At 48.8% G+C, this 26,871-nt stretch overlaps 2 protein-coding genes across 3 annotated transcripts in view; one reads left to right on the top strand and one right to left on the bottom strand.

Annotated features, from left to right (window-relative positions):
- ACSS1 (acyl-CoA synthetase short chain family member 1) overlaps positions 1-13,103 on the bottom strand; it is a 30,517-nt gene extending 17,414 nt beyond the window's left edge. Inside the window, exons 1-3 of the mRNA XM_048299218.1 lie at positions 12,809-13,103; positions 9,598-9,694; positions 960-1,159 (exon numbers count right to left, since the gene is read on the bottom strand). Coding sequence (XP_048155175.1) covers positions 960-1,159; positions 9,598-9,694; positions 12,809-13,103 — 592 coding nt within the window. The remainder of the gene's footprint in view (positions 1-959; positions 1,160-9,597; positions 9,695-12,808) is intronic.
- Positions 13,104-19,177: 6,074 nt separating this feature from the next.
- Positions 19,178-26,871, top strand: part of TTBK1 (tau tubulin kinase 1) — a 109,060-nt gene continuing 101,366 nt past the window's right edge. The window contains exon 1 of one of the 2 annotated variants that reach the window (XM_048299205.1): positions 19,178-19,350. The gene's annotated coding sequence lies outside the window, so the exon portion shown is untranslated. Of the gene's footprint in view, positions 19,351-19,702; positions 19,767-26,871 lie in introns of those variants that run through there. The other variant, XM_048299204.1, reaches the window with a different exon arrangement.

Raw genomic sequence — 26,871 nt, forward strand, 5'->3', positions numbered from 1 at the left:
TGATGAAAATACTTTAAAACCCACAGAGACACAAAGAGATTAAGGGTAACTGGGACCTCCATAAGTTGTTTATCTCCCCCACCTCAAGGCAGGGTCCACTTCAGCTAAACCACTTCTGACAGCTATCCCTTCAACCTTCCTAAAACACTCCAATTGCATCTACTCTACTCTTTCCCCAGCAGTCCACTCCAATGTCTATCACAAACATGAGGAAGTCTTTCCCAACATCCAGCCTATGTGTCACTCACTGCAATGAAATCATCCATCCCTGCCTTGCAAAGCTGACATGGAGAACAGCTTCTTCCTAGTTCCCTGTGTGAGGGATAACTGAACCGTGTACTTGCTCTCTGCAGATTAATTCCACTAGAAAGAAGAAAAAAGCATGAAAATTTCTGTAAGACTTACTCCCTCACACTAGCCACAAAGAAACTGATGTGACTGCTAGGACATGAGCCACTGGCTATTTCTCTCTTCTGTTGCTATTTTTAGCACCACTTTTTACCTAATCACACTATACAAGTACTTTGGGGCTGAGAACAGCTCTGTCTGCTGGTACAAGAGCTCAGAGAGCGGGGCAGGCTGCCAGCACTTCCAGTACTACACATAAATCACAGCATCACAATTGAGAATGCAGAATTAGTACTGTGCAAGAGTATCAAAGAAACACTGCAATTATACTGCAAAAGAACAAATCAGGCCCTATCCCTAAGCTCTGGTTTTCTTTCCAGCTTCACCGCTCTCAAGCAATAACCTGGTGCACACTGAATGTTAAGCAATTTATTAAGTATTCTAAGGCCAGAGGACACTGCATATGTCACTCAGGAAAAGGCTCCTCACTGCACTCTGCAGGGGAGAGTCAACTGTCCTGCTAGGTGAGAAGGAACCAAGAAATCAAGGGTTGGGATATGCCTTGGAGCACTGTCACAGAGGCGTTTGTTCCCCAGTCTGCATCTACTCACAGTCCAGGATTCTCCCAGCCAAGGACTCAGCGCTGAATCCAGCGAAGACCACGGTGTGAACAGCACCGATCCTGGCACAAGCCAGCATGGCTGCCACCGACAAAGGGGACACAGACATATAGATGGCCACCCTGTCCCCTTTCTGGATCCCATATTTCTTCAGGGTGTTGGCAAGGCGGCAAGTCAGATCCAGAAGTTCCCTGCGGCACAGAAGGAATGCTGTCATGTGACTCCACAACCTGCTTTACATGGGGTGAGCAAAGAAAAGAGGAACTTGGACAGAGTGAGGCATCATGATCACCTCTGGACCTCATCTCAGCAGTACAGGGCATCTTAAAGAAGGGTGGCCTGGGGCATGGTGGTAGCCAGGCTGCTCCTGCTATTGTGGAGAGGAGAGAAAAGGGTGGAGTGGTGATTGCTGCAGAAGGACAGGTGAGAGTGCTGCAGGCACTGCCCGGAGCTGCCAGCCTGTGATGTGGCCACAGCAGCCAGCAAGACAGGGGCTGTTGTGCTGCCTCCAGGAGTCAGGGTTCATTTCAGCCACACCTGATGCCTTTTTTACCCACAAGGCTCAGTCAGAAGCTACTGGGAACACAAGTGGGATAAACACAAGATTAAATGGAAGTGTTGTCCAAGGACTCCCAGCACTGTTTACATCGGGCAAGAGCTGGAAGTGCTCTGCAACCAGGAGCTTCTCTTTAAATTGCAAGGGTAAGCAACACATTTGCATGCACAAGAAAGAAAAGGAGAAGTCTGGAGACACTTGTGTAAGGGGCAGATTTTACAAGATTCTCATCAAAGCTGGATCACCTGCAGCCCAACAGCCTTGCTGCCACTCTTGCAGAGAAAGGAACACTGAGAACAGGAACAAAGGCTCTTTTCACGGGACTCACTGCTGTGACATGGTGACAATAGCAAAAACGTTTCTCTAAGGAATGAAAAAGCACTTTGTGGGCAAGTGCTTGCATATATCCTTATTCTGATGCCTGCACAGGGGATAACACAATTGCAGGTACACCTGGCACCAAGATGCTGCCATGAACAGCTCTGTATTCCTGCAGTAGAAGGGCTTTGGGAACAAGGGGTACTGTGTCAGGTGAGGAGTGGTCTCATGCCAAAGGAGGAGGTGCAGCACAAGGTGCTCACAAGGGGCAGCAGAGCACTCCTTCTGGTGCCAATCATCAGCTCCGAGGAGCAGACTGGCAGAGTCTGCCAGAAATTACAATTGTCCTCTGTGTTCACCAACTCTCTGAGTACCAAGGCCCAGAGAAGAGAGACATCTTCTGCTCTCCAGCATGTTCATCATCAACCTGCAACCTGCAAACCCTTAGGGGCTGAAAACTATACCACCATAACTGTTAACAAAGAAATTAATTTTGGTGGGCTGTATTCCCTAATAAGCTGTAAAGAATGAATCCTTATCTTATGTGTCCTTTTCTCCCAGAACTGCCCATAGCTACAAAACAACCCCAATTTTCAACTGGTGGCTGAGCTGCAAATAAAATGAAAAGTTATTTCTGGTTCATCAAAAATTATTTTGTTCCTTTTTTTAAACCCTTGCAAGTTGGAAATAGGCAAAGCTGAAGTGCTCTGCTTTGGAAATGTCTTACCAAAACTATGGGCTGAGAATAACTAATTTTTGGAGTGTCCACCCCTTAACTTGTCTTAAACCAAGAGAGAAGACAAGGAAAAAGAGCCTCAAATCCAAGGGACGGCACTTAATATTATTTATTCTAAGACTTTTCCTGTAGTATCAAGTAAACAGTCTATTTCTGAACTCGGAGAGGTGGCCAGACATGTTCAGTGCCTGCTCTCTGGCAGTAGCTGGTAACAGCTGCCCCTGCAGAGTGACCACAGGCCTGCAGAAAGCAGGGATGGAGCAGCTGCATCCCAGACTGAACTCCCCCTAATGCCTTATAGTTAGAGATCAGCCTAAACTCTAAAGCACAGCATCGAACACCTCTTCCCAAGCCCCTCATGACCATGGAAGTGCACAGTCAGTCAGATTTATTATTTTGCTTTTACTGAGTTCATGAACTGAGCAACTCTGTGCAATAACAAATTCCCACCCAACCATTGGTTTGGTGCCGTGTCCTAAAAGGCCACATTTTCTGGCCTGGAATTCATCTGATGCTGCATTAAATAAAAATCTTAATGTGGATAAATAACAAAGAGGCAAAACAAAACTAAGCTGCTCAACTGCAGAGCACATAAAGGGAAACAAGCCCCGGAGAGACAGCTGTGATAAAGTAAAATGAAAACTACTTATCTGCAATGGGAAATACTCAAGTACTTTCAGAGCTGCAGCCTCTTTCTCCTATACAGAAATGCCAGTGTGTTTTCTGAGCAACTCCATGATTCTTCTTGTTCCTCTTGCTTATTCAGGACTCAGTGACCACAGTGGCAGAAGCTCTCATTGGTTTTTATGATTAACCCCAATTTAACATTTGCTCAATGAGAGTGTATAAGTAAGGTGACAGACAGCATGGATCAGTCTTTACCCACAGATCTATTTGCCTCTTCTTTGTATGCTGAAATGCTGGGATAGAAAGGCCTTGGAGGTGCAGCATATGAGGGAATGGACACAAAGGCAAGGAGAAGGTGAAGCCAAGAATTCCAACAAAGAAATCCACGAATGCCTGAGCATCAGGTATGTCTCTTGGCTCCTGTGGCAGCAAGTCAGGCTTCCCCTCCAGTTCAAGAAAGGGAGTTAGCAGAAATGCTGCATCAGGAAGCCTTCCCTTGACTCCCTCACTCCTTCAAACACATTTTGTTATCTAACTCCTCTCCTCTCCTTCCCATGGCTTTCGCAGCTCCCAGCCGAGGAGTACAGTGAGCCCCCAGGCAGCACCTTCTCCACATTCACACCCACCACCTCACCAAGCAGAAGCCTTCCAGAACAATGCTTCCCTTTGCACCTCCCCCCCCTGGCCTGGAAGCAAGACACAGGAAAATCCAGGAAAACATGTAAACCAGAGATTTCAGCGAGGAAAGAAAGGGAGATCTTAGTTTGTTCTGACCCCAGAGTGGCAGAGCAGTTGGTACATGCCAGCAGGTCACACATTGCCAGTTCTTAACCCAAACACATCCTGGGGAGGAACAAGCACCCTGCAGAGTCACTGCACCTAAACAAACTGAGCAGGAGGTAACCACAACCATCATCGCCCTCCCCATGTGCTACTGCTGCCAAGCTTGGCATTGTAGTTCCTCCATCACACAAGAGTAACTGAAACCCTCAAACCCAGCAGTGCCCCACCCCTGACACAGGGGCAATGCCATGGAATGTTGGCTGTGAGGTGTGTTGGTAGCAAGGCACATCCACCAGCTGCCTGCACTCCCAAGGATTTCAGTGCAGCCCCTCAGAGCAGGGCACTGCACTCAGCAGAGGCGGGCAGGAATAGCCACTGGAGAGGAACAAAGCCACGGGGCACACAGAGGGTCCCAGGGCACCCAGCTGCCTCTGTGCAAGCAGGGCAGACAGCAGGAGGATCTCAGCAGAGCCACTGCAGGAGAAGGAAATGTGCTGCAAGCAGAAGGAAGTGCCCAAGCCCTCTTGACAGAGACAGATGAGAAACCGCAGAGTCAGTTCATGGCACAACAGTCTGAGGATCCTCTGCAAAAGCAAACTGTAAGAGCTGAGAGCAAGTCAGAGAACAAACTGGACAGCAGAACACTGCTCCAGTGGGTAAAGTGTCAGACAAGAGCTGAGAAACAGGGAAGCAGCAACCAGCTGGACCCAGAAGGGGAGACCATTTGCAAAGGAGAAAGAGCAATACATCCAGTCTGTGCATTTAAAACAAAGCAAGCCAGGAAGATGGCAGGTGCATTAATGAACACAGAAAAATGTCCTGCTGCTGGACAAATGTGGTATCAGTGGTAACCAACAGGACCTATTTCTTTCTTTTTCTGTATTATTTAGAACTTGAGTAAGAAGATTAGAGTGTTAAGGGTAAAACTAATAATTAACTCTTGTGTCTCTCTATATAAGGTGTGTTTTCATTCTGCCCATGAATAAGGCTTGGGGCCTGTTGTCTTCCAGACTCATCACTCTCTATGCAGGCATCTCCTCAGCTACCACAGCATCACTTCTAAGCACAAGACCTACAAGGCCGGCTCTCCAACAGAGCCAGCAGATCATTGTTCAGGCCAGTCCTTCTGTTTAATCTAACAGACACAGCACTCCTCTCCCTGTCCTTACATCTCTGTTCAGGAACTGACAGACCGTATTTCTCCCAGAGCCCTCCCCAGATAAAGCTGTGCCTGTGTTTCCAGAGCCCATCACTCAGTGCAGTGTCTGGAACGACTTCTGTAAAACCCATCAGCACCACGTGGCACTTCTCTGACGCATTTCAGGGATGCTTTGCAGAAACAGCTTTCCAGTAAGTCTGATGTTACCTTTTGCCACAGCAAGACAGCCTGCAGCTTTCTAAACAAAGGAAGACAGTTCCTTTTACATTAAAAAAAAATTGCATCAAGACCTTCTTTGGGGAGCAGGATTTTGCAAAGTTATTCTAAAGTTTTTCTTACTACATTCAATGCCATATACAGGCTTTGACAGTACCTGTTTTAGGTACTTAGCTATCTGTTTTAGAGACTTAGCCCAAGCCATGTTCTTCTGCTGTCATGGCACAAATGCTGGGTTGAGTATTTCTTGCAGCAATCAGTTTATTTCCTGGAACTATAGTTTGGATTAGGCTGAAAGTGTTTGAAAATTCAGGTCAAGTGACCAAACTGGGCATTAGAGCACAACTGCCCAGCCTTCCTGCAGACATCCTGAACTAAAGGCAAGGGACACCCCTTGCAACCTTTTTCAGGTGAGAAAGTGAAAAATCCATGAGCTGTCTTGGATGAGGAAAGCTGAAAGCCTGGGCAAGATTTACTTGCAACTTCAACTTAAAAAGGCAACTCTGGAAAGATGGAAAAGAGTTTTGCTGCCAATGGTAAGTACCATCATGGCTTCCAGCTACAGTCTTCACTGTGATCTCTGATATAATTTGAACTATTTTAGCTCAGCCTGAGGAATCCGTTGGTTTTTTAAAGGCATGGCTGTCATGCTGCTCATGAAGATGTCCAACCACTTCTCTCCCACCTACCTAGGACCCTAATTTCTGGTCCTTTAGCTTTCCTCTCTCCCTACTTTCTACTTTGCATTTTGAACTTTCCCTCTGACAGCAACGTTTTCTGCACCAAAGTGATCACCCTTCTTTTGAGACCTGCAGCCCTTTTGAAAAACAGGTTAGCTAATGCATTCTGCTGCCCACTTCCCATAGCTGCCATTGACAACAGCCATGAGATTTTGCAGATCCACTGGGTCACAGGTGGGTGACTTGTAGAGACCATGGAAAACCAAGGAACATCAGAGAGAATAACTCCATGTCAGAGAAGGGGAGGGCTGGCATAACTTTAGCTGCTGTCTTCAACACTTACTGTGGTTGAACTTACAGAGGCTGCAACCCAACAGCTCCAGCCACCAACTCCACCTGCTTTTATAAGACACAGTGCCTTTAAAAACCCAGGCTCAGCAGTGCACTGGGGAATTCCTCTGCAAGGTTTCAAAGGCTCTGGGCCCTGACGATATCCACAGAGCAGGACAAAACACTCCCAGTCAGGTTGGACCCTTCTGACAATAAATTCAGCTGTCAGCTCACAGCAGCACAGTCCTGCTCCTAAGCCACGGCCCTATCAAGGAGTGTTTGGTGGTTTAGCCTCTGCAGAGCCAGAGAGCCTCTTGATAATGGATTTGCATGATCTGTCCCCACTTTGCTGACTGCAGCCACCAAAGCCCAGGAGGGTTGTATTCCCTGTTGTCATAAAGCAGTAAAAAAACAAGTCTCTTGGCTTCCCATTCAAAAACAGAGATAATTTTAAATTTAGCTAAATTTCTACTTGATAGAAATGAAATCCAGATGGAGGAAAAAGCAAGAATGGCCAGGGAATTTTTTTCTTGAAAGGCTGAGTTGCTAGAGAGACAGGACAAAACTCAGCAGTGAAAAAGATCATCACAACTGAGCTTTAAGAGCAGCCATCATCTCTTGGTGAAAAAATGAAATGTTTCACCTATGGCTTTGTGTATCTTTGCCAATCAGCAGATGTTTGGATTCTTCCCTCAGCACAGAGCACTTGAACTCTGCTGCACAGACAGAACCCACCTTGCTGACACACGTGCACAGGGATGTAGGCACATGGTGGCACAGCCCACCAGCTCTTTGCCCACAGCAGAGGCAAATTGAGGCTTTAATTTCTGCCAAGGATGAGCTAGCTGGGACAGCACTTTGCAGTGCAGCTGTGCTTCTTGCCAATGCATGGAGGATGTCCACTGATGAAGGCTTTTCCCTTCCTCAGGGAGGAGAAAGCCTGATCCAGCCCTTTTCCTGCACAGCCATCTTCTTCCTTGGCAGGATGTGATGGGAACAAGGCCAGCACTCAGCTGTTTTCTTGTCCCTGACAACTCCCCAGAGGAGAAGGCAGAGGACCCAGGCCAGCAGCTGCATCTTTCCTTGTGTCACTTATCTCTGAGGAGAAGCAGCTCACAGCAGCAAGCTTTGCAAAGTAGATAATGCAAAAAACTGGTGCCTTGCAGTACATTGCACATAAGTCCCGCAGAGCCCTCTCCCAGCTGAGAATCCACAACCTTACTCAAAGCTGGTCCAAAGCAGTGCCCAAAAAAAAGTCTTTGGCTTCCTAGAGTGCCAAGTCCTTACTCTAAGGCTTCTATCCATTAACAGCGCATCCAGATCCTAAGGAAAGGAGCATCTCTCTTCTGCCACAGCTATGTCCAGCATCCTTCTCATTCCCTCTTTATGCTGAGGCTGATGTGCTACAGGAGGCTCACCAAGGACTACTCAACCAGCATCCCAGCTCCTGGGCCACTTCCTTCTCTGATATGCTTTCCCTCACAAAATTTCTAGCTCAGATAAGGACTACTGCAAAAGGTTTTCAACTAAGCTCTGTCTCAAAGAGAAGTCACTGCCAACACACTGTGGAGAAAGCTTCCTGTCCCATTTAAAACCTGTAAAAATGCAGCCCAAAGACCACAGAAAAGGCAAAATACTCATACAGTATTTCTGTTTTCAACAAAGCTATTCCTGGCTTAATGAGATAAGCAGAAAACCAAGTGACCTGTTTTACCACGTGGTAGGACCAAAGTCTCAACTCAAATGCAGTCACATCTCACCCAGAGTATCAGGCAGAAACAGAAACACGGCTCTCAAAGATAGGCAGAAGTTTGAAAATAGAGGCTGCCAACTCATCCTTCACTTGGATGTTCTCCCTTCTGGTACCAAGTACTGTATCTCTGTAAGGCTGCACAAAGAAGGGTTCAGTTTTCAGACGTGGTTTACATGTCTTTGTGTCACAGCAATCACAATTCCACAGGCTGAAAATACACTACCTTTCAAATGCATTTTGGCATGGCCAGGAAAAAAAACCAGTTCTGTTGCTGTTCAAAAGGGCCATCCCTTATCTCCAGAGATCGCAGATAAGATGTTTGAGTGTCTGGAGCAGCTCAGTACATTTCAAATAGCAGCCTAAGGGGGAGGCTGGAGTTGCCTTGAATGAGGCTGTGCTATCTGTTTGGCTGCTCCCCTTATCAGGATAATCTGAGCACAATTGTCACCTCTCTCCTACCCCTAGTTTTCATGCCTGAGGCATAAAGAGAGAGGTAAAAGTGCACAAACCTGGGAGGAAAACACACCATACATAAACTCTGGTAGAAACCTTTGGTTCCATCTCCATGTTTGCCACCAGAATGGCAAAAAGCAAAAGCACTTAGCCAAGCTACCCAGTTCATTACAACCATATTTATATCATAACAGGCCTAAACACCCTGTCAGGTAACAATACCAAGGTTAAAACCAATGCACTCCTTTCACAGATTTATATCAGATAGTGTTTATTTCTGTTGCATGGAGCACTAACCTTTCAAAGCTATTTTTACACCCACTCCTCCCTGCTGACCACTTTCCTCACTCCAATGAATAATGTTTCCAGGAGCTTTAACAGATTCTGGAGATGAAATCAGACCACCAGAACCTATTCAGACCCAAGGAGCTCTAGGAATCCCAACAAGTTCCAGAAAACATTCTATAAAGGTCTGATACTAGGACTTCCTACATCTCCTCTGCTTTCTGATCCAGCAGATCAAACATCTGGCTCCCAGAGATTCAGCAGCTCAAACATTTGGCTCCCTAAAACATGCACTGAGGAACATACAAGTCTGGGAAACATTTAACTCTCACTAGAGACAGAGGTGATGTAAAAGGCAGGACTGTCTCCTAAATGAGGGCATATAGCAAGGAGAAGAGAAATATGCTTAAACCTGCCATATTCTAACAAACCCTACAATCTGTAGCATCAATTACAAGTCAGTGTCACTCAGAGCAACCTCAAGGTTGTTCTAAACTGCTGAGGATGGGGAAGAGGAACATGGGGAGCTTAAAATCTCCTTCAGCCAGGGCTCAGTATCAAACTGTTGACACGAGATGTTTGCACCAAGACATTTGCTGCTCTGCTGAAACCAGAAGCTGCTCGCAGAAATTCTCCCATGCATATCTTCCACAAGCAAAAAGGAAACTGTCAGGTGAAAAAATCCCATTTCCTGTTCCCCCACACTGCCAGGCATTGTGAAAAGGTGCCATACCTGTATGTGACATGCACCGCAGTCCCAGGTTCATCTCTCTCCCAAATCAAAGCCACTCTGTTCGGAGACTTTTCAACGTGCTGATCCAAGCAGTTTACTGTAAAAAAAACCCCACAGGTTTAAACAAAGCCTGATCATATGAAAGGTGCTTTGTAAACTTAGCTTGGCTGAGAGCAACAGCAAGCAAGTGGAAGATGAAACATCAGGTTTAATTTGCTAGGCACATGTATAACAGAGGAACTGAGAGCATCTGCAGCTCTAGTAAAGCTATACAACAAATTCTGCACTTAACTGGCACAGCTGCCTTAGAGATGGATACTCATGAGAAGCCATGGCCAATTCAGCTCAGCTTAGCTCCACTGGCTGAGCTTAAGCCAGCCCAAATCTTTCCCCTGCTCCCAGCAGCACAAAGACAAGACACCCTTTTGATGTTTTTGCTCCCCAGAGCAGCATTTCACTACAGAACTCGGACAGTTCTCCCCAGCTGGCATATTTAGCACTGCACCATTTGGATTTTCTAATTAAAGCTCATGTGAAACATTTTTATTCCAGGGTATAACAAAGAACTGAATCTCAGCTAACTGAAAATATCTAAAACAGCAAACCCAAAGTTCAGACATCTACAAATTACCAGACTCCTGGGAAAGACTAATATGTCTCAGGCTGTGTACTCCACCTCCTAAAATTTAAAGGTATAAAATTACCTTTTAAAGGTGCACATCTCCCCCTCAACAACTTAAAGTAGAGGACTTAGGGAGAGCAACCAACCTGAAGAAATTTATAGAATCCACAAAAGAAACCTGCCTGCATGTCCCATAGCAACCTGCCTGATAGTTAGAGAGCATCCTTGTAAAGTATTAATTCCAAGCCTATATGACACTTACTTATTGCATTGTAATCTTTCAATTACTTTATTTCAATAGGCAACTAGTCAGGGACACTGCTGTATAACTCAAGAGAAAACCTTTTTTAAAATTGCTGGATTTCAGACCATATTTCCTGGAAATATTAATACTGATGGGAAAGGATTTCATTTTTCCAGATAAATTAAGTGCAACAAAAGCTGTGTGCTGTAGTAGTTTTGGCTGTTCTGTGATTACACCATCTCACCACCACACAGTGTGGGAATGAGCCCCTAAAGGTGCACAGAGAAAGAAATCCCTCACAATTTAACACACCTCATTACAAGACCAAGTGTTAGTCTCGAAAATTTGAAAAAGCGTTCTTCAGCTGTTTAAAGTCTTTTAATGTAAAACCCTGCAGCAGTACTATAAAAAATAAAGGAAACAAAGCCATTTCTTAAGCCATCCTAATGTGATACAAGAGGACAAAAGCTCTAATGGGGAAGGCTTTAAGCAGTTACGCACTGCTTTCCTCTACCTGTGTCCATTGCTGTGGCTCGGTCCACAACAAGTAGCAACTCCCACCTCCAAGCTCCTGGCAGCTACACCCTCACATAATGTGCCATGCTACATCGAATCACATGAAGTTGCTCAAGCAACTTTTCTTACTCGTGAGCAGCCACACTGGCCTTCAGAGGGAATTTCTGCTGCAGAAAGCCCCGGCTGAGCCAAGGGGGAGCTTTAGCTCAGTACAAACCGGCAGGTGAACTAGAGCCAAATGCTATTATTTCCTTCCTGATCTTAGGCTTACAAGAGCCTTTTGCTCATTTTACAAAATAGAATTTAGTGACCTTCCCCTTACTACTACACCCTAATGGTTTCTCCATACATTTTCTTTCTTCCTTGACAATGCTCAGAAACAATTCATCTCAGTATGACATGCTCCTGAGAACGTGTCCTGGTGGGAAATGCAGTAGTTTGCCAGGTTATTCTCCTGAGCAAGTGTTACAGTGCAATAAATCCAAAAGCATTGAAGCTCACAGGTCCCCAAAATCCTACTGCAAGGGGCCTCAAGCAAAAAGCATCAGATGACTCAGTTGCTCATGGTTTAGCTGTGCTGGGAGACGTGCACACAGGATGTTCTGGATCAGGGACCTGAACTGTTGCCATGTTTCTGCAGCCAGTGTCGAATCAAGAGGTGAAAGGAGAAAACCAGAGCCTCATAACAGAAAAACAGCCACTTGGCTGCGGCCAAGCACTGCCTTCACCATGCTTGAAAAGAAAACCAGCAACAGCAAACCCGTTTAATTCTGTCCATTTCAAAGGCCTATGACTTCCTTTTACGTATGCAAAGAAAACTAAGTGGCATTTAGTGTCTGTTGAAGAACCAGACCCAAGGCTGAGCAAGATCTGGATGTCAAAGACCTGACATGGGATCCAGAAGAAGGTGTTGATCCCACTCTACAGAGGAAATAGATCCCTAAAGTCTGTGCTCAGACAAGATCTTCCTTTCAACAGGAAATAATGAAAACAAAACCCTGGCCAAAATCCTCTGATTGCTGGGTGCTGGACGCAGGGCTGTATATACATGTCCATAAGCTTGAGATCCACTGCTGGGCATCATTCCTTGGGAGGAGACACTCCTTATGTTCTCTGGAAGACCTGGGGAGGGTTTCCACTTTTGCTGTCAAAAAAAAAGTGGCCAGAGATATTACAGTTACTGCACTTCTGAACTGGTGCCTTCTCCAGGAATGGGAAATGAAGGACAGAAATATTCATCCCTGTTAAAAGACATCACCGCTGAGTGGCACCGTGGATGGGGCTGGAGCTCGCTCCCACTGGATGAAGCACAACTGCAGCACTCAAGAGCCTTTAAGGCAGATATGGCCGGACAAAACTCAAAAGCAGTCAGGGCAGCCACGGCAAATTTTACTCTTGCTTCATGTTGAGTGGTGAAGTTGGAGGAAAAGAACAAGATCTTCGTTTAAAAAAAAAAACTCCCTTCTGCCGTGAAAGCCTGGGACCGTTCCCCACCTGTGGAGCATCCTGAGCCACCCCGGGACCGGGCAGCACCCGCGCCCGCCGCCTGCAGAGCCCAAGCTTGGCCATCCCAGCCGATCTCCGCAGGTCGAAAGGCTGCCGCCCGCGAGGCAGCGCCCGGGCAAGAGGCTTAGCCAGGGTTATCCCGGCTTCGCATTTTCTCCCCGTTTCCAGCATTTCGCAACTCCTGGCTTGTTTCCTCCCAGCGCCGCCCAACCGAAATCCTCGCTTTCTCCCCCAAAGTCGGGCGCTGGCGAAAACTCTGCCCCGCGGGACGCCTCCCGCGCATCCCGGAGGCAGCAGCGGGCGGTCCCGCCGGGGCGCCTTACCCGAGACGTTGAGGCGGCCGCCGAGGAACCAGCGGGCGGAACCAGCGGGGTCGCCGGGCTGGCAGGCCGTGTGGAAGGGACTGTCCCAGAGCAGCCACCCCCGCGCCACGTCCGCCCAGAACCCGGCGGGGTCGCGGGCCGCCCGCTCCCACCAGGCCCGGTACCCGCCGGGCGGCAGCGCCCCGGGAGCCCCCGCCTGGCTGCAGCAGCACCGGGCCGCCACCGGCAGCCGGCCCGGGGGGCGCGGGCGGCTGAGGGCGCGCAGAGCCCGCGCTCGGGCGGCCGCCAGCGCCATGGGGACACAGCGCTGCGCCCCTGTCCCCGCCGCGCCCGCCCGGACCGGGGAGAGCGAGAGGGACCGAGCGAGCGAGCGAGCGAGCGAGCGAGAGACCGCCTGCGGGGAGGGGCTGCCCCGGCGGGGCGGCTCCGGGAGCGCCGCACCCCGCACACCCCGCGCACCCCGCACACTCCGCACCCCGCACCCCCGGGAGCATCCCGCGCCCAGGGACTCCCCGCATACGGGAGCACCCCGCACCCTCAGGCACCCCGCACCCAGGGACATCCTGCCCCTCCCGGGAGAAACCGCGAGAGATACGCCTGCACCTGGAGAGATAGACCCAGCACTTCCCTCTATGGGGATATCACCTGCACCCCTGTTCACACCCTCGCCACCACAGCACGGGTGCCCAGGTACAGCCAGGCGTTTAAACATAAAAAGCAACTCTCGACACACACGCACCCTGTCCTACCTCCAGCCGGTGTCCATCACCACTCACCCGGACACTGAGCACAAAATGAACATGGCCAGTGGCACGGTCCTCATGCACAGACAGTCCTTGTGCTTGTGGGCAGGTGGCAAACACATTTTGCCTTCGTACACCACCATAAACACGGATGTCATAACCCTGTCCCCTCTGCTCAAAATGGGGTGTCTCTAAGTGGGCTACACATCCACGTGTTGCTTGGCAGCCCTGCGAGCACCATCATTACCCCAGCATGGAAGTCCTGGCTTTAGTATCACAACACTTCTTCCTCCATATTAATCTAGGGACCAGATTTCACCCCAGCTTCATGGTGCAACCCTCAACAGTGAGTAGCGAGGTTTTACAGCAGGTAGCAGAGCTTATTCATTGTGCATAGCAGGGACATGCTCTTTCCTGGCATGAATAAACTAATTCTGTTAGACAGCTTGGTCCAGCCTCCCAGCACAGAGTTTGAAAGCTCAGAGGGGCATGGTCTGGGCATCCTTAAGAAGCGCCAAACTACCTGAGCACCAAATCTACTCACTCCCAGGATTTGGGTAGGCAAAGCACATTTCATGTTCAGAATTAAAAACTTGAAATAACTCTATATGCTATGAAACTTCTTCTGGCTGTGGTAGAGACAAAGAGTGTTTTTCTGTTCTAAAAATATCACCAGGCACTTTTTTGTGTGTGATTTTTGTGTGATTTTCTGACACGGCTGAACTTTTCTACTGTGTTTTATAGGTAACAAGAATAAATACACTTTTAATTTCCTTGTAAAGCTGGCATTAGCACATGGCTGCTGTAGTTCGATATTGCTTCCTTGTGTTTTGACTGTTGCTTTTTGCTTTGCCCAAGCCCTAAATTCCAAGCAGCAGCAGGTGTGCCACCTGGTGCCAGACAGGGGCATGGAGAGCACTTCAGCTTTCACTTGGTTTGCCCAAGGATTGCTCAAAAGTTTTTTATCAAAGATGAATTATATGCAAATCCCACCCCTTTCAGGATTTCTGAGGAATGCTTTTCACAAAACAAACAAATGAGTTCTCAAAAAAATAAAACAAGAATTTAAATTATTTGGCCTTAAAGCTTACCTGCTTCATTTGTGGATCTTGAGATCTGGGAATGATGCCCTTCTCTGGTTTTCTTCCACCAAGACTCATTTTCCTTTTCTACCAGCAAGTTCCGTTTTGCTCATGACTCACCAAAACATCCCCCACTCTCAAGTTTTGGCTGCCTTTTTCCTCAGAGATAACCATGGTCAGCAGCAACACAACCCAAATCCAGTCTGGAGGCCACCTGATCACCCCATTCAGATGGGTTGCTGGGCAGAACAAGCACAATCCCAAATATCCTTTCTTGCCTCCAGAAGAGCTGAGGAGAGGGGGAAAGAGTCCTTGAGATTTTGCAATGCCTACTTGTTCTAGCTCTGACTTTCTGAACAAGTGAATGAAGGCTGGCATCAGGCTGTTGACTTTTTGAGAACCAAGGGCTGTTACAGCAATTCTCGTTCTTAAGTATTTTGAGTGTGCCAGGAAAGGCTGGTGCCGGATAGAAGACAGGTCACAGAATTGCTTCCTGCATTCACTGCATCTCTCTCCATTCTTAGGGCTCTCTGGCATTATGGAGTCCCAGCTCTGGAGAAATCTGGTGACTGTGATCTGAAAATGCCACCTCTGTGTGGCAGCTTCCAAAGGCTTGTGGCTGCCAGGGCAGAAGAAGTCATTCCCTGATGCAGCCAAGTCCCCTGGCACAATCTCCCAGACCAGCCAGGCGATCTCACTGCCCTGCAGGAGATTTTAGTAAGTAATAGGCACAGCTGCTGAATAGCTGCAGATCTTGGCCTGAATTAAGGGTCTTCTGTGCTGGTATCATGGCAGGCACTGATGAGCAATGCCAGTAGTGGGTTGAGTAGGGGCTGAGTTTGGCTGCAGATGTCTGCTGACAGAGCTATAGCAAAAAAAAAAAAAATTAAAAAATCAAAACCAGAACCAAACCCCACCAACTCCACATCTTTCTACTCTTATTCTTAACTGCTACCAGCAGTTACTTATTGGCCTCATCTTTGATTCCTGTCAATATAGAAAAGACTTACCCAATGAGGTGTTATGTTTCTCAATTGCTCATCCCTCTGTTTGTCCCTTAATGATCTAAAAGAAGAATAGTAAGGTTGTGAAGTCTAGGACAGTCTCTTGGTTATCACTGTTCTGCTCCTGTCCTTTCCAATGGTCTTCTCACATGGTATGCACACAGTTGATATCTGACTCCACAAAGAAAGCCAGGGCCAGGCAGAAACACCACCACAGAGCTAAGTACATGCTGGTCTGTGTTAGAAATCCTCCCAAGTCACAATTAACCCAGATTTTAATAAAATCTTTTGATCATTTTCAGCTACATTTGTGCCTGCAGATTAAATTGGACATGTTCCCAGGTGGCTGTTTGTCTTGGGGTGATTTTATGATAATTCTGTATTTCCCTATATCTGCTTTATGCCCAGAAATGGGTCCCATAGCTTTAAGCTGGGTCCAGGAGAGGGGGGAGAGAAGCCAGGCGAATTCTTCAGCGTGGTTTGTGTTCAAGGACTCACACAGACTCCCCCGCATTCTCACCGCTGCAGAGCCGAGGGAGCACCTTCCTGCTTTTAGCCAGCCTCTTAGCTGAGGCAAGAAATTTTCCCAGGACTGCATACTGAAATCCTCTGGAACTTCTTCTTCTGGAACTGTTCGCCCCATCTGCGATCAGAGAACCAGATCATTGGACCCCGTGGATCAGCAGGGAGGCTGCGGGGACGTCGCATCCCAGCCTCAGACCTCTTTAGGGGCCGAGCCAGCTACAGACAGAACTCTAAAACCACCAGCTTTCTCCACATCGAGGAGGTTTATTATCTAACATTACTCCTTTTTTGTCTTTGCCCTGCCAGCACTCTGCTTGTTAAATAAACAGGTTTTTTCACTTTCATCCAGGAAATTCCTTTAGTATTGGTGGGGGAGGGAGTGCTGAAACCTGCCTTCTTACAAGGAGATGTTCATTACAGGACGTTTCCTCCTAAACTTGTCTCAAACCAAGACACTGTTCCAGCAGGTTTCTAAGCCCATTCAGCTCCATCGGCAGAAAAGCAGGCTTAGAGGGAAGTTCAGACCAAGGATGAAATAAAGCTAAAATGCAGTTCTTCAGGTGCCACTTTGACAGATCAGCACGGACCTTGTGTCCAAAGCAATGGGAACTGCAGCAGGTTTGAAGGAGCTGAGTACCTGAGCTAATCTGGGACGTGAATCTTTGTCAGATCTGATCACATCTGGTCACACCTGAAACAAAGGTCAAAACTGTGTGAAAAATATAGATTTGCTGCACTTCCACTTATGAATTTATAATAAAAAAATAAATTCCCAGTGAGTGACAAGGGAGAAAAGCGATACTTAAAAATATCCAGAAAACTAGACTGCTTTTATACAGGCCAGGCCATCAGCTGTCCCATTCTGAGGAGTTTTCTGCTCAAGGCTGTATTTCAAAGCAAGGGGATTCAGTGCTGCTGCTGATACTGATCAACACAGAACTTCCTTCCCCATTTGGCTGCTCTCCTGCATCAGCAGCCCACACTGGGTCTGCTATGTGCTTTGTTCCAGAAAGTCCTTGCTGATGAATCTCCACATCACACTGACTTCCTCTTGGGCAGCATTTGGGGCTGCCCAACCTGAGGGTGGACTGAAGGCTGCAGCATTAGACCCTTTATCCCTTCCAGACTGGTACTGTTGCTCAATCCAATTCTGCTGCTGGGTCTGTGCTTGGTGCTCCACCAGCACTGTGAAAGAGAGATCTGAAGGATACTGAGAAGTAAGATGACCTCTTGGGGAATAACAGTTCCCTCACCTCAGCTTGGTTTGCCCGCTTCCTTTTCCTCTCAGACTCAGCACCATGAACCAGTGCTTGGGAATACAAGTGATGGGGTCTTGACTGGCAGCACGGAGAGCCCACATGGCAACTGCCAATCATCTCTCTGTCACATACCTGGAATGACAGGAACCTCAGCATGGGGTGCAACTACCAGTGTCTTACAGCCTAGGACCTCCAGGATGAGCTGCTACAGGGCTGGAGATTCCCTGGAGTCTCTGTGGAAAGCTTCCACTGAGCAAGTCCTCAATGCAGGGGGCTCCAGCCAGTGGAGGAACATTGTGGGGGCCTGTTCACCCTGATCTGAGTAGCTGGGGGTGGCCATGGTTGTGGTGGGCACAAGCATGTCTGCAGGTTTGTTAATCTTCATAACATCTCCTGTGTTACCACTCTGGCCCCAAGGGGCTGCTTTGGTGGTGGGGAAAAGTCTTGGCTAGGAGATATGTCCCACAAGGGATTGGGGAGCACTGCAGCCCTGTGGAAGCTGGTGTGACATCCCACTCATGAGACATATGGCAACCTCCGTCTATAGATCAACACCAGGTTGGGCCACTCTGATGGGCACAGGGAGAAGGCACCAGTGTGTTGCAGGGAGGGTCTGGCAGCAGTGTCTCTTGCAGTGTGTTTTGTGAAGGTGTATAAGGCACAGAACAGCGCCCATCCAGGGTTTGGGACAGAGGTGTGAGGACCAGCTGGAATATGGGCGATTTGCAGTGAAAAGGGGACAAGAAGGCACAGCCATGAGCATTGCACAGCACATCTGTAGGAGCCACGTTTATCTGTGCTTCAAGTACAATGTGATTGGCAGCAAGCTGGAGCAGGGAGAAAGAATGGCACCTCTCTGGAGCAGGGGCATAGCTGTGCCCCTCAGGTTAGGGGAACAGGGAAACTGCCCAGGGACAGGCACACTGCTCAGCTGCATGCAGGGACAGGCTCACTTGTCTGAGCCATTTCTGGGTGCTGCTGATGAGCTGCTGGGCTTGTTCCCAGCCCTGGCAGGGCAAGATCTGGCCCTGTATGGATGGGGAATGATTCTGATCCTGATGGTGCAGTGTCCAGGCCAGTGCTGGTGGTGCTGGTCCTGGTCCCAGTGTAGTGTCCTGCCCAGACTCTGCTGATGCTGCCACTTGCAGTGCAGCAGAGTGCACCAGTCCCTTGTTGGCCCTGGCCCCAGAGGACTGGAGTAAAAAGCTGCAGGCCAGCACTGCTGGGGCTGACTCCACTGCCAGCTCAGGGCAGTGCTAGGCCCATAGTGGTGACGCTGCCAGTCCCTGTGCAATGCAATGCCCAGCCTCAGGCAGATGTGCTGGCTCCGGCCTTGGTCCCAACAGTGCAGTCACCCGGCCCTGTGCAGACTGTGCCAGCGCTGGCCCCAGTCCCAGGGCAGTGCAGTGCCCAGGGCCATGCTGCTGATGCCAGAGCTGATGCCACCAGCGCAGAGACGAGCACCAATCCCCGTCCTGGCAGGGCCCGTGATCGCGTTGGCAGGGCCGATGCCGGTCCCGTTCCCGGTCCCAGGGCGGGGCAGTGCCGTGCCGGTCCTGTTCCCCGTCCCACGCCGAGTCCCAGCACCCGGAGTCGCGGCGCGTTGCGGTGCCCAGCCGCATGTGCCGCCAGTCGGTGCCCGGTGCCGGTGGAGGAGGGGCGGGCCCGGGGCGGGCCCGGCCGGGCGGGGACGGCCCGCGGGTGATGTCAGGCTGATGCTGTCGGTGCGGCGCGCGGTGCATTGTGGGCGAATCCCGCCGCCCGCCGCGGCTCCGAGGGGGAGGATGCGCTCCGGGCCGGCCCGTCCCACAGCCGCAGCCGCAGCGCGCCGGGCCGGCGGCACCGCGCCCGAGGAGCCGCACTGAAGGGCGTGGGGCATGCGCTGCCTGCGCCGGCCGCAGCGGGAAGCGCCGGCGGCGGCGGGGCCAGGTGAGCCGGGCCGGACCGGGCCAGGACGGGCCGCGGCGGGCACGGGCGGGGAAGGGAGGAAGGGAGGGACCGTCCCGCCGGCGGCCTGCGAGATGCGGGAGCGGGGACCGCACCGGGCCGTGCCGCGCCGGGGCTGCGCGCGGGGCACTGCGGGAGATGTAGTTTACCGCCCCACCCGGCGTCTCCACCGAAGGGAGAGAGTCCCGCACGCGGGACTCGGGTTCCCAGCGTGCCCGCGGGGGTGGGCGGGCCAGCGGCGGAGTGACGGCCCGGCGCCACCAATGAGAAGGTTGGCCGGGTGGGGCGAACCAACTGCCGAGAGGGGCGGCGGGGAGTGGGGGGGCGGCGTGCCGGCAGCTGCAGTGCAGGGGCGGACGCGGCCACCTCCTCGGCGGGGGGAGGCGGGACGGCCCGAGGTGAGGGCAGGGCAGGGCGGGGGCCCGGGCGGCGGCCGCCCCTCAGCGCCGCTCCTGCCCGGGCCGGGGGTCGCGGCGATGCCCGGGGGTGCCGCCGCGAGATGGGCGGGCCGTGGCCTCCCTGCGCTCTGCACGGCAGGGGCGGGGGCGCCCTGAGCCCTGGGAGGCTCCGCCGGAGGGATTGGCCCCGTCGGGTGGTACCGGGGGCCGCCGCCGCTGGTCCCGGTGCCGGGCGGGGACCGAGGTGCGAAGGCTCCCGCGGCCTTGTGCCGGGCCGGGCTCCAGGGAAACCCACGGAGGGTGTCGGCCACCTCAGTGGGGCCAGGTGCCGCTCGGGGCTGGGCACGGCACCCTGCCCGGGGCCACCGGCTGCCTGTCCAGCCGCATGTGGAAAGCCAGCCCGCTCCATAGAGGTCTCTGGGGAGGGAGCGCTTCTATCGCGTTACATTGGGATAACTCCGTGGTGCTCGGGTTTGAGGCAGGAGGCTGAGAGTTCCTCCTCTTTGGCGGGGTGGAAATGGTGCTCCTGTGTGCGTGGTCATGTCTCCTGAAGCTTTGGGGCTCAGAGTCTCCTGCCGTGGTGTCGGTACTGCTCGTGGCGCCCAAGTTGACATCGCTGGATGCGTCCATAGTCATTGTGCTTTCCCTGCATTCTGGGAGAGGAGGTATCCGGTGACCAGGGTCTGGCCCTCTGAGGACTCTCGAGATGAACACCATGACCTTGACGTGCATCTGGGATTTAACAGGGAACTAGAATGCTGTACGAAGCACTAGAATGACCTGGTCACTCTGACAGCTACTTGCATGACAAGTTCAAGACCCACAGTGGGTTTTGGGGCTGGGGACTTCAATACCTGTTGGTATCATGTTTCTGAGCAGTTCAAACCAAATCTACTTTGAATTTTCTTAGGCTTGCAAGGTAGTTTGATTGATAGAAGGAGAGGTTTGCTAATTCTGCCATTTCATACGGATTTTTTGTAGTGTCACTAAAAATGTTGCCTTTTAGCAACAAACTTCTCAGTGAGTCACAACAGAGATTTTCAACCTGGGGACTTTCTGTGAGTGAAATCTAGCCTCGTGTTGTGTTGTGCCACAGGATGTGCTAATGCTCCTTCAGCAGCAGTGTTTGTAGGTGCTGTGCCTGTACAGGTGCTCCGACTAAAAAGCGTCAGTTCAGTCTCATGAGTGTCAGTGTGTCACCACATTTTAGTGTGCTGCCTTCTTCTGAGAGTATAAAGAGGGCCAGAATAGGAACGATGTCTTAATGTTTCGGCTTTTTTTCCTTTGTGTGCCAGTGATCATCCAGCTCATAAGGAGCATCCTCGTGGTGATATAGGTGGAATCAGAAACTTTTGAGATGCTGTGCTCATGAATGGTGTACGTGGTATCCACTGCTGTTACTGCTGTGTGCTTTTGTGTGCTTTGTGGTAATCTCATTCCTTCAGGAGCAGGCTAAGTTCCTCTTCTTGGGTGAAATAAAGCACTGGAATCTCTTGTAGGACACTTTTATCAGGGTCAGTCTTGGAGACACCTGCCTAACTTTTTCTTTCTTGGAATAGTCTTCAAGGAAAAAGCCAGATCCCTGTCAATGCTGTTGGTCCTCCATAAGGGAGTGGCTCCAGTGCTAGGAAATCTATTCCATCATCCCCCAGGGTTGGTGCTAATGCAGTGGTGCTTGTGGCCCGTGTGGGGATTTCCTTCCCTCTCCGTTCCCAGTGTTTGTTGGTGAAGGCAGGTGTATTTCCATGCTGCATCAGGCAGCCTGGAGCTCTCCTCCAAGGGAAGTGGGTGACACTTGTTTTTCAAAGCAGGAATGATCAGACAGATCCAGGAAGAGCCAAATCCCACTTTCTTCTATATCTTTAGTGTGGGAATCCCTTCATGCTATTTCTTGCTCTCTCTTATGGAAAGATTGACACATCAGAGCTTATCAGATAGCCCACTCCTATCATGTGGGTCTTGTTGTGTGCTCACCTCTTCAATTGTGTCCTTTCAGTTTTTTGCCTTAGTCTTAATGTGCAGGGTCCAGAAAAATGCTTCGGGAGCGGCTCCTCTTCTTGGGAAGTTCCTAGGTTAGATTTGTTTGCCAGAGCTCCATAGTGACCTTCCAGTAACATTGATTCACTTTGAAAACAGAGCAGACGACAGAAAATAGGTCCTTATAGAGGAATAGGTGTTTATAAAATCCTCAAGAGCTTTGTAAACTTCCTTAATTTTTAAGGACGTGTTGGCTTTGTTGGTATCTTCTACTTTGAACGTTGCAAGGCACAGCCCAATATTTGCTGGTGTGATTGTGGAAGCATTTGCTAAAAACCTGTTCTAGCTCTGCTAGTTTACTGAGCAAGATACAGAGTGGACACAACCAGTGCTTCCCTCCCCTTCTTCCAGTAAAAATAACCAAAAAGTGTGTATTCCTCTGAAACGTCATGAAATCCCCTTAAATGTCACTGTGGGCCGCCATCCCATTGGAATAAATGTTAAGATTGCTTTGAGAGGGAGGAATAAGGAAGACCAGCTATGAGACCTCCCTCCCTAGTCCAGAGGAAGAGTGGGAGAATCTGTTGGGTATTTATTGAAGCTTTAGGAATGAGACTTGAGAAGTGGGGGAGATGATGTGACTTTTACGTGGTGCGTCTGAAAACGGAGACTCCCTTGCATGTGAGAGTTTCCCCAGCTATGAACTGGACAGTGGCAATCCTTGTTGGTCAGGCCAAACTGGACAGTGGCAATCCTTGTTGGTCAGGCCAGTCCATGGTCTTCTCCACAACAGTGCCCAGCACCTGCATATCACATTGTTGAGGGCCACAACAGTTCTCCCCAAAAATATGGAAAATAAGCTAGCAGTAGCAACGTGGCTTGGACATTATTGTATCAAGTGGTTTTTCATGTGAACTGTTCTGGTTTTCTGGAGACTGGTGGGTACATCAACATATTAGGCTCAACGGGCAAAATAGAAAACTGCCACAGTAGGTTTTTTCATGGGATTCACGGTCCCTTGGCCCCTTTTGGTCTTACCCACTTCCACAGAGTTTTCTGTTGGGCCTTCTCCACTACTCAAGAGTTGCACACATGGGAGAGGCTTTTTTTTGTAGTTGAGAAGGAAGATGTTGACAGCGTGATGGACTGTAGAGCTGATCAAATAAGATGTGTTTGGAAGCCCTTTCCTTTTGGTGTCAAGCTGTGTCATCTTTAATTTGGTGAGCAGTATGAAAGGAACAAACTGGATCCTGCACTGGCCCCAGCTGGATAGGTGCAGTGGAGAGCAGAGAATGCCTGTGGGCAGAGATCTCCTCTTGGAAGAAATGAGGCATCCCAGCCTTCTGAAAGAGAGCTGGTGTCAGCTGTGGCAGATGGAAGTGGATTCCTCTCTGTCTGTGCAGTAGGAGATGTTGTGAGGCCACTGTCAGCCCAGGAGCTGCCTGGGTCCAAAGCTTTGGTGTCCTCCCAGTCATGGGAAAAGACAAAGAGATGAGGAGACATTGATGTCTGGTGAAAAGGTTTAGATTATAGGATCATAAACTTGACTGCTCAGGCCAAACCCCCGGATCACTCCAGTCGTTTCTCTACCAGTGACCAAGAGCTGATGCTCAAGGAAAGGCTAAGAAGACAGGCGCACTGTGCTTGCCCTGGTTACACCCCTTACCACCGTGGTGGTGCAGGATGCAGCTTTTCAGCCTTTTTATTTGTTGGCCTGAATAATTTTCTATGTACACAAGGTGTGACCTGTGTGCTAAGAGCACTCTGTTGTGAAACCTAGCTCTGCATTCCTATGTGTTTTCCTCTCTTGTAGCCAGTTATTAGTTTTAGAGGAACTTTAGTTTTATCCTGGAACATCTTAATTTCTAAGGCCTTTGGCCTGATACCACACATATCTGTGTGCTTGTTGAGTCTTCCTAAAAGCACCTAGCCTTTCCTAATAGATCTATAAATCAGGGCTTCTCCCTTCTGCCTGCCACTGAGTTTAATTTTTAATCTTCAGTTTTCTAAACATGTCTGTTGTGGAAGACTGATTTTCTAGATCCTCTGCAGAGCTCTTCAAAATAAACAGCAGCCAAAAATCCTTGGCATCTTCTTTCTGATCTTCCTTTCAAACAGTCTTTCAATTTCTTATCTGTCCATCATTTAGCAGACTGGCTGGCTGGCCGCTGGTCAGATATGGGTAGAAAATATCTAGATTTTATCTGTAAGAATTTACTTAATCTCTTTTACATCATCGGGAAAAAACATCATCACTTGGAATCATTTGTACTGTTTTCTTCTTTTGCACACATCTATTCTAAAAACCTTCTGTTGGCACAGTAAGTCAGAAATAAAACGAAGTAGAAGTTGCACTGGCCAAAGAATTTTTGTTCTTTTGGTTTTTTTTAAAGGTGATACATTTCTGTTCAACAAAGTGGAATTATTTGTAAGTTATATTTAAAATTTCATCTTGGTAATGCTGATCTGCATGAGGAAACTGAAGTTCCCCATTGCCTCCTGTTTCCTAAAGGCACAGGCCATCTGTTCTCACATGGCACATCACTGTTGCTGCTTTAATCTGGTCTTACGGGGTAGCTTTACTATTACATTTTTCCATTTAGCCTTGATACAAAATTACTTCTTTATCTCCTATGAGTCTGTCTGTTTATTTTGTAGTGTGTAGTACTCTTTCTCTCCTGGAGTGACCTGGCATTTTTCTGTGTACCTTTTCCATGGAGCACTGGAGAACGTGCCTGGGTAGCTCCGTGTTCACCCTTGAATCCATGCGTCCTCATTCCCTACCTTACCTCTGAAACCTGTTGCATCTCTTTGGTTTTCTGGGTTTCATTTAAATACCTTATAATCCTGAAACTGCTCTTTCTCTGCGTGTGTGTGTGTGTGTGTGGTGTTTTTTTCTAAAATTCAGCCCATTTTTCCCTGAAGCTGTGGTTCTTTGTGAGAATCTGCCTCCCAGCACCTGCTCTGCCACTCCTGCCCCTGGCTGGTCCATAGCTTCTCGACATGCAGTTTAAATTCTTGATACCTATTCTGCTCACTGAAACAAGGATATGGGTATGGTGTAGCTGTCTGATACTTTCACCTTCTCAGAGGCATCAGCACAGTGCTCCTCTTGATTGGACGCTCTAATAAATTGTCTGGCTTGTTTCCCTCATTTTATGAAAGTTGCTTGTTGTTTGCTTCCTGTACCACCTCAGCCAGAGAACAGAAGTCACCTTTGTGGTGACATTGTATTAGGAGACTTAGACTTTGTGGTCTAATTATGGCTTGAATTATTTAAACAGAATCTAGCTGCATTAGACTTCTAAAATTTACTAGTCTCAGAGTTGTGCTAGTAATTTAATCAAAACTAACTGGTTTCTTTTAAGTTTTGTTTTCCTTGGGAAAAAAAAGGTGGCCTCAGGCAGAGTTACTCCAGTGTTCTTAAGCAGAAGGGACTGAATCCTTTGATCTCACAGAAGGCCAAGAGCTTCCTGCTGTGGAGACAAACACAGAGCACAGCTTGACTGAGGCTGAAATGGATCTGAGGTACTGCTCCTCCATTGTGCTGCCACTTGCATTTGACTGAGCCTACAATGAACCAATTCAGGAAGCTCTAAGCCAAGGAAATGCCCTTGTTTATTAGGAAGAGGAATAGTTTTTCTGCTAGTACAGGTCACCACTTGAACCCATGGTGGCTGACTAGCCCATGGTGGAATCTTACATACCCCAGTTCAAAGCTGGGAGGAGAAAGGGGAACTGCTTCTTTTCATTTGAGGCAGATTTTTAGATTGGCTAATTAGGAACCTGGAGCTGTGGATCCAGCACTGGGGTTTGTAGGATTTATGGGGTAATGTAGGTAATAGTGTAACAGTGCTCCCATTAAAGTCTCACCTTTCATTCATTAGCACCTAAGCACCTAAAATATGATTTTGGGGTGGGTGTTGGCTTTTTTTGTTGTTGTTGGGGTTTGTTTTGTTTTGTTGTTGTTGGGGGTTTTTTTGTTGGGGTCTTTTGGGTTTTTTTGGTTTTTTTGGTGTGTTTTTGCTTTTAGTAAAATTAACAGTAGCTAAAGCATGCCTTTTTAGAGGTGCTCAACCTTGGTCTGAAAAGAAAATCCACCATCTTTCTTGTTTCAGATCCTGTCCTTAAGAAAAATACCAATGAAAAACTAATTTGTAGTTGTCAGGCTTCACCTTCTAGCAGAAGATGAGCTGGAAAGGCAGAACCCTTCAGTTTCTTAAATTTTCATGATAGGGAGGGGAGGTACTTCTCCACTACATTTCCTTGCTTTTTGGGATTTCTGTGGGCTAAGTTCCGTGCATTTTAGAGAGTTTAGTTTTCAAGTGGAAGGCACCTTCCAGCCTTTTTTTCTGATCCAGGATTTTTAGTAGGCATGAGGCATGGATTACTGGACTCTACTGTCTCTCACCAGTAGGCAAGGACAGAATTGCCTCCCTTTTTTTTGTGCTTCTCTCTGCAGCAATGCTCTGCTCTGTATGCATGACCTCTGTGGCTTATTCATAGATGTCTGAGCGTGAGTTTGGTTGTATTCAGAAGCATTTTGTTGAAGATGCACTTTTCCTTTCTGCTGTTCCCCATTTCTATGAAGAAATAAGGAGTGGTTGCTTCTCAAGCAGAGACAAGGCTTATGGGGCTTTGTCCATTGAGCCAACAGGACAAAAGAGAAAATGTAAAAGGTGAAAATGCAAAGGGCAGGTAGTCAAGTAGTTTGTCACTCTTGTGACAGTTATGTGAGGGAAATGTCAGGAGCCATTTGGTTCCCAGGGCTCAGAGCTATCTGGTTGCATAGGTCCTGCAGCCTCTTTTCAAGTCTGGTGGCAGTTCAGAAGCTGGCATTTCTGGTGTGCTTGTTGCTTCTTTTGCAAAACAGATTTTCTTTAACCTTGCTGCCTGTATTTCTGATTGGGATGAGATTATATAGGTTTTTCCCCTTCCAAACATCCCAGGCTGGACTTGAACCAGTAATTGTTCTGTCTGTGGAGTATTTATTATTAGAAGCATTCACCAGGAGCCAGCTTACTCTGGCAAGCTGAGCACAGAATGCACAATTACTCATTGCAGGTTGAGATAGGTTTGAAAAATTGCTGTGAGCATTGACCAAGTAATGTACAAAATTTACTTTTCC

This window comes from Corvus hawaiiensis, chromosome 3 (assembly GCF_020740725.1).
Source record: "Corvus hawaiiensis isolate bCorHaw1 chromosome 3, bCorHaw1.pri.cur, whole genome shotgun sequence".
NCBI lineage: Eukaryota > Metazoa > Chordata > Aves > Passeriformes > Corvidae > Corvus > Corvus hawaiiensis.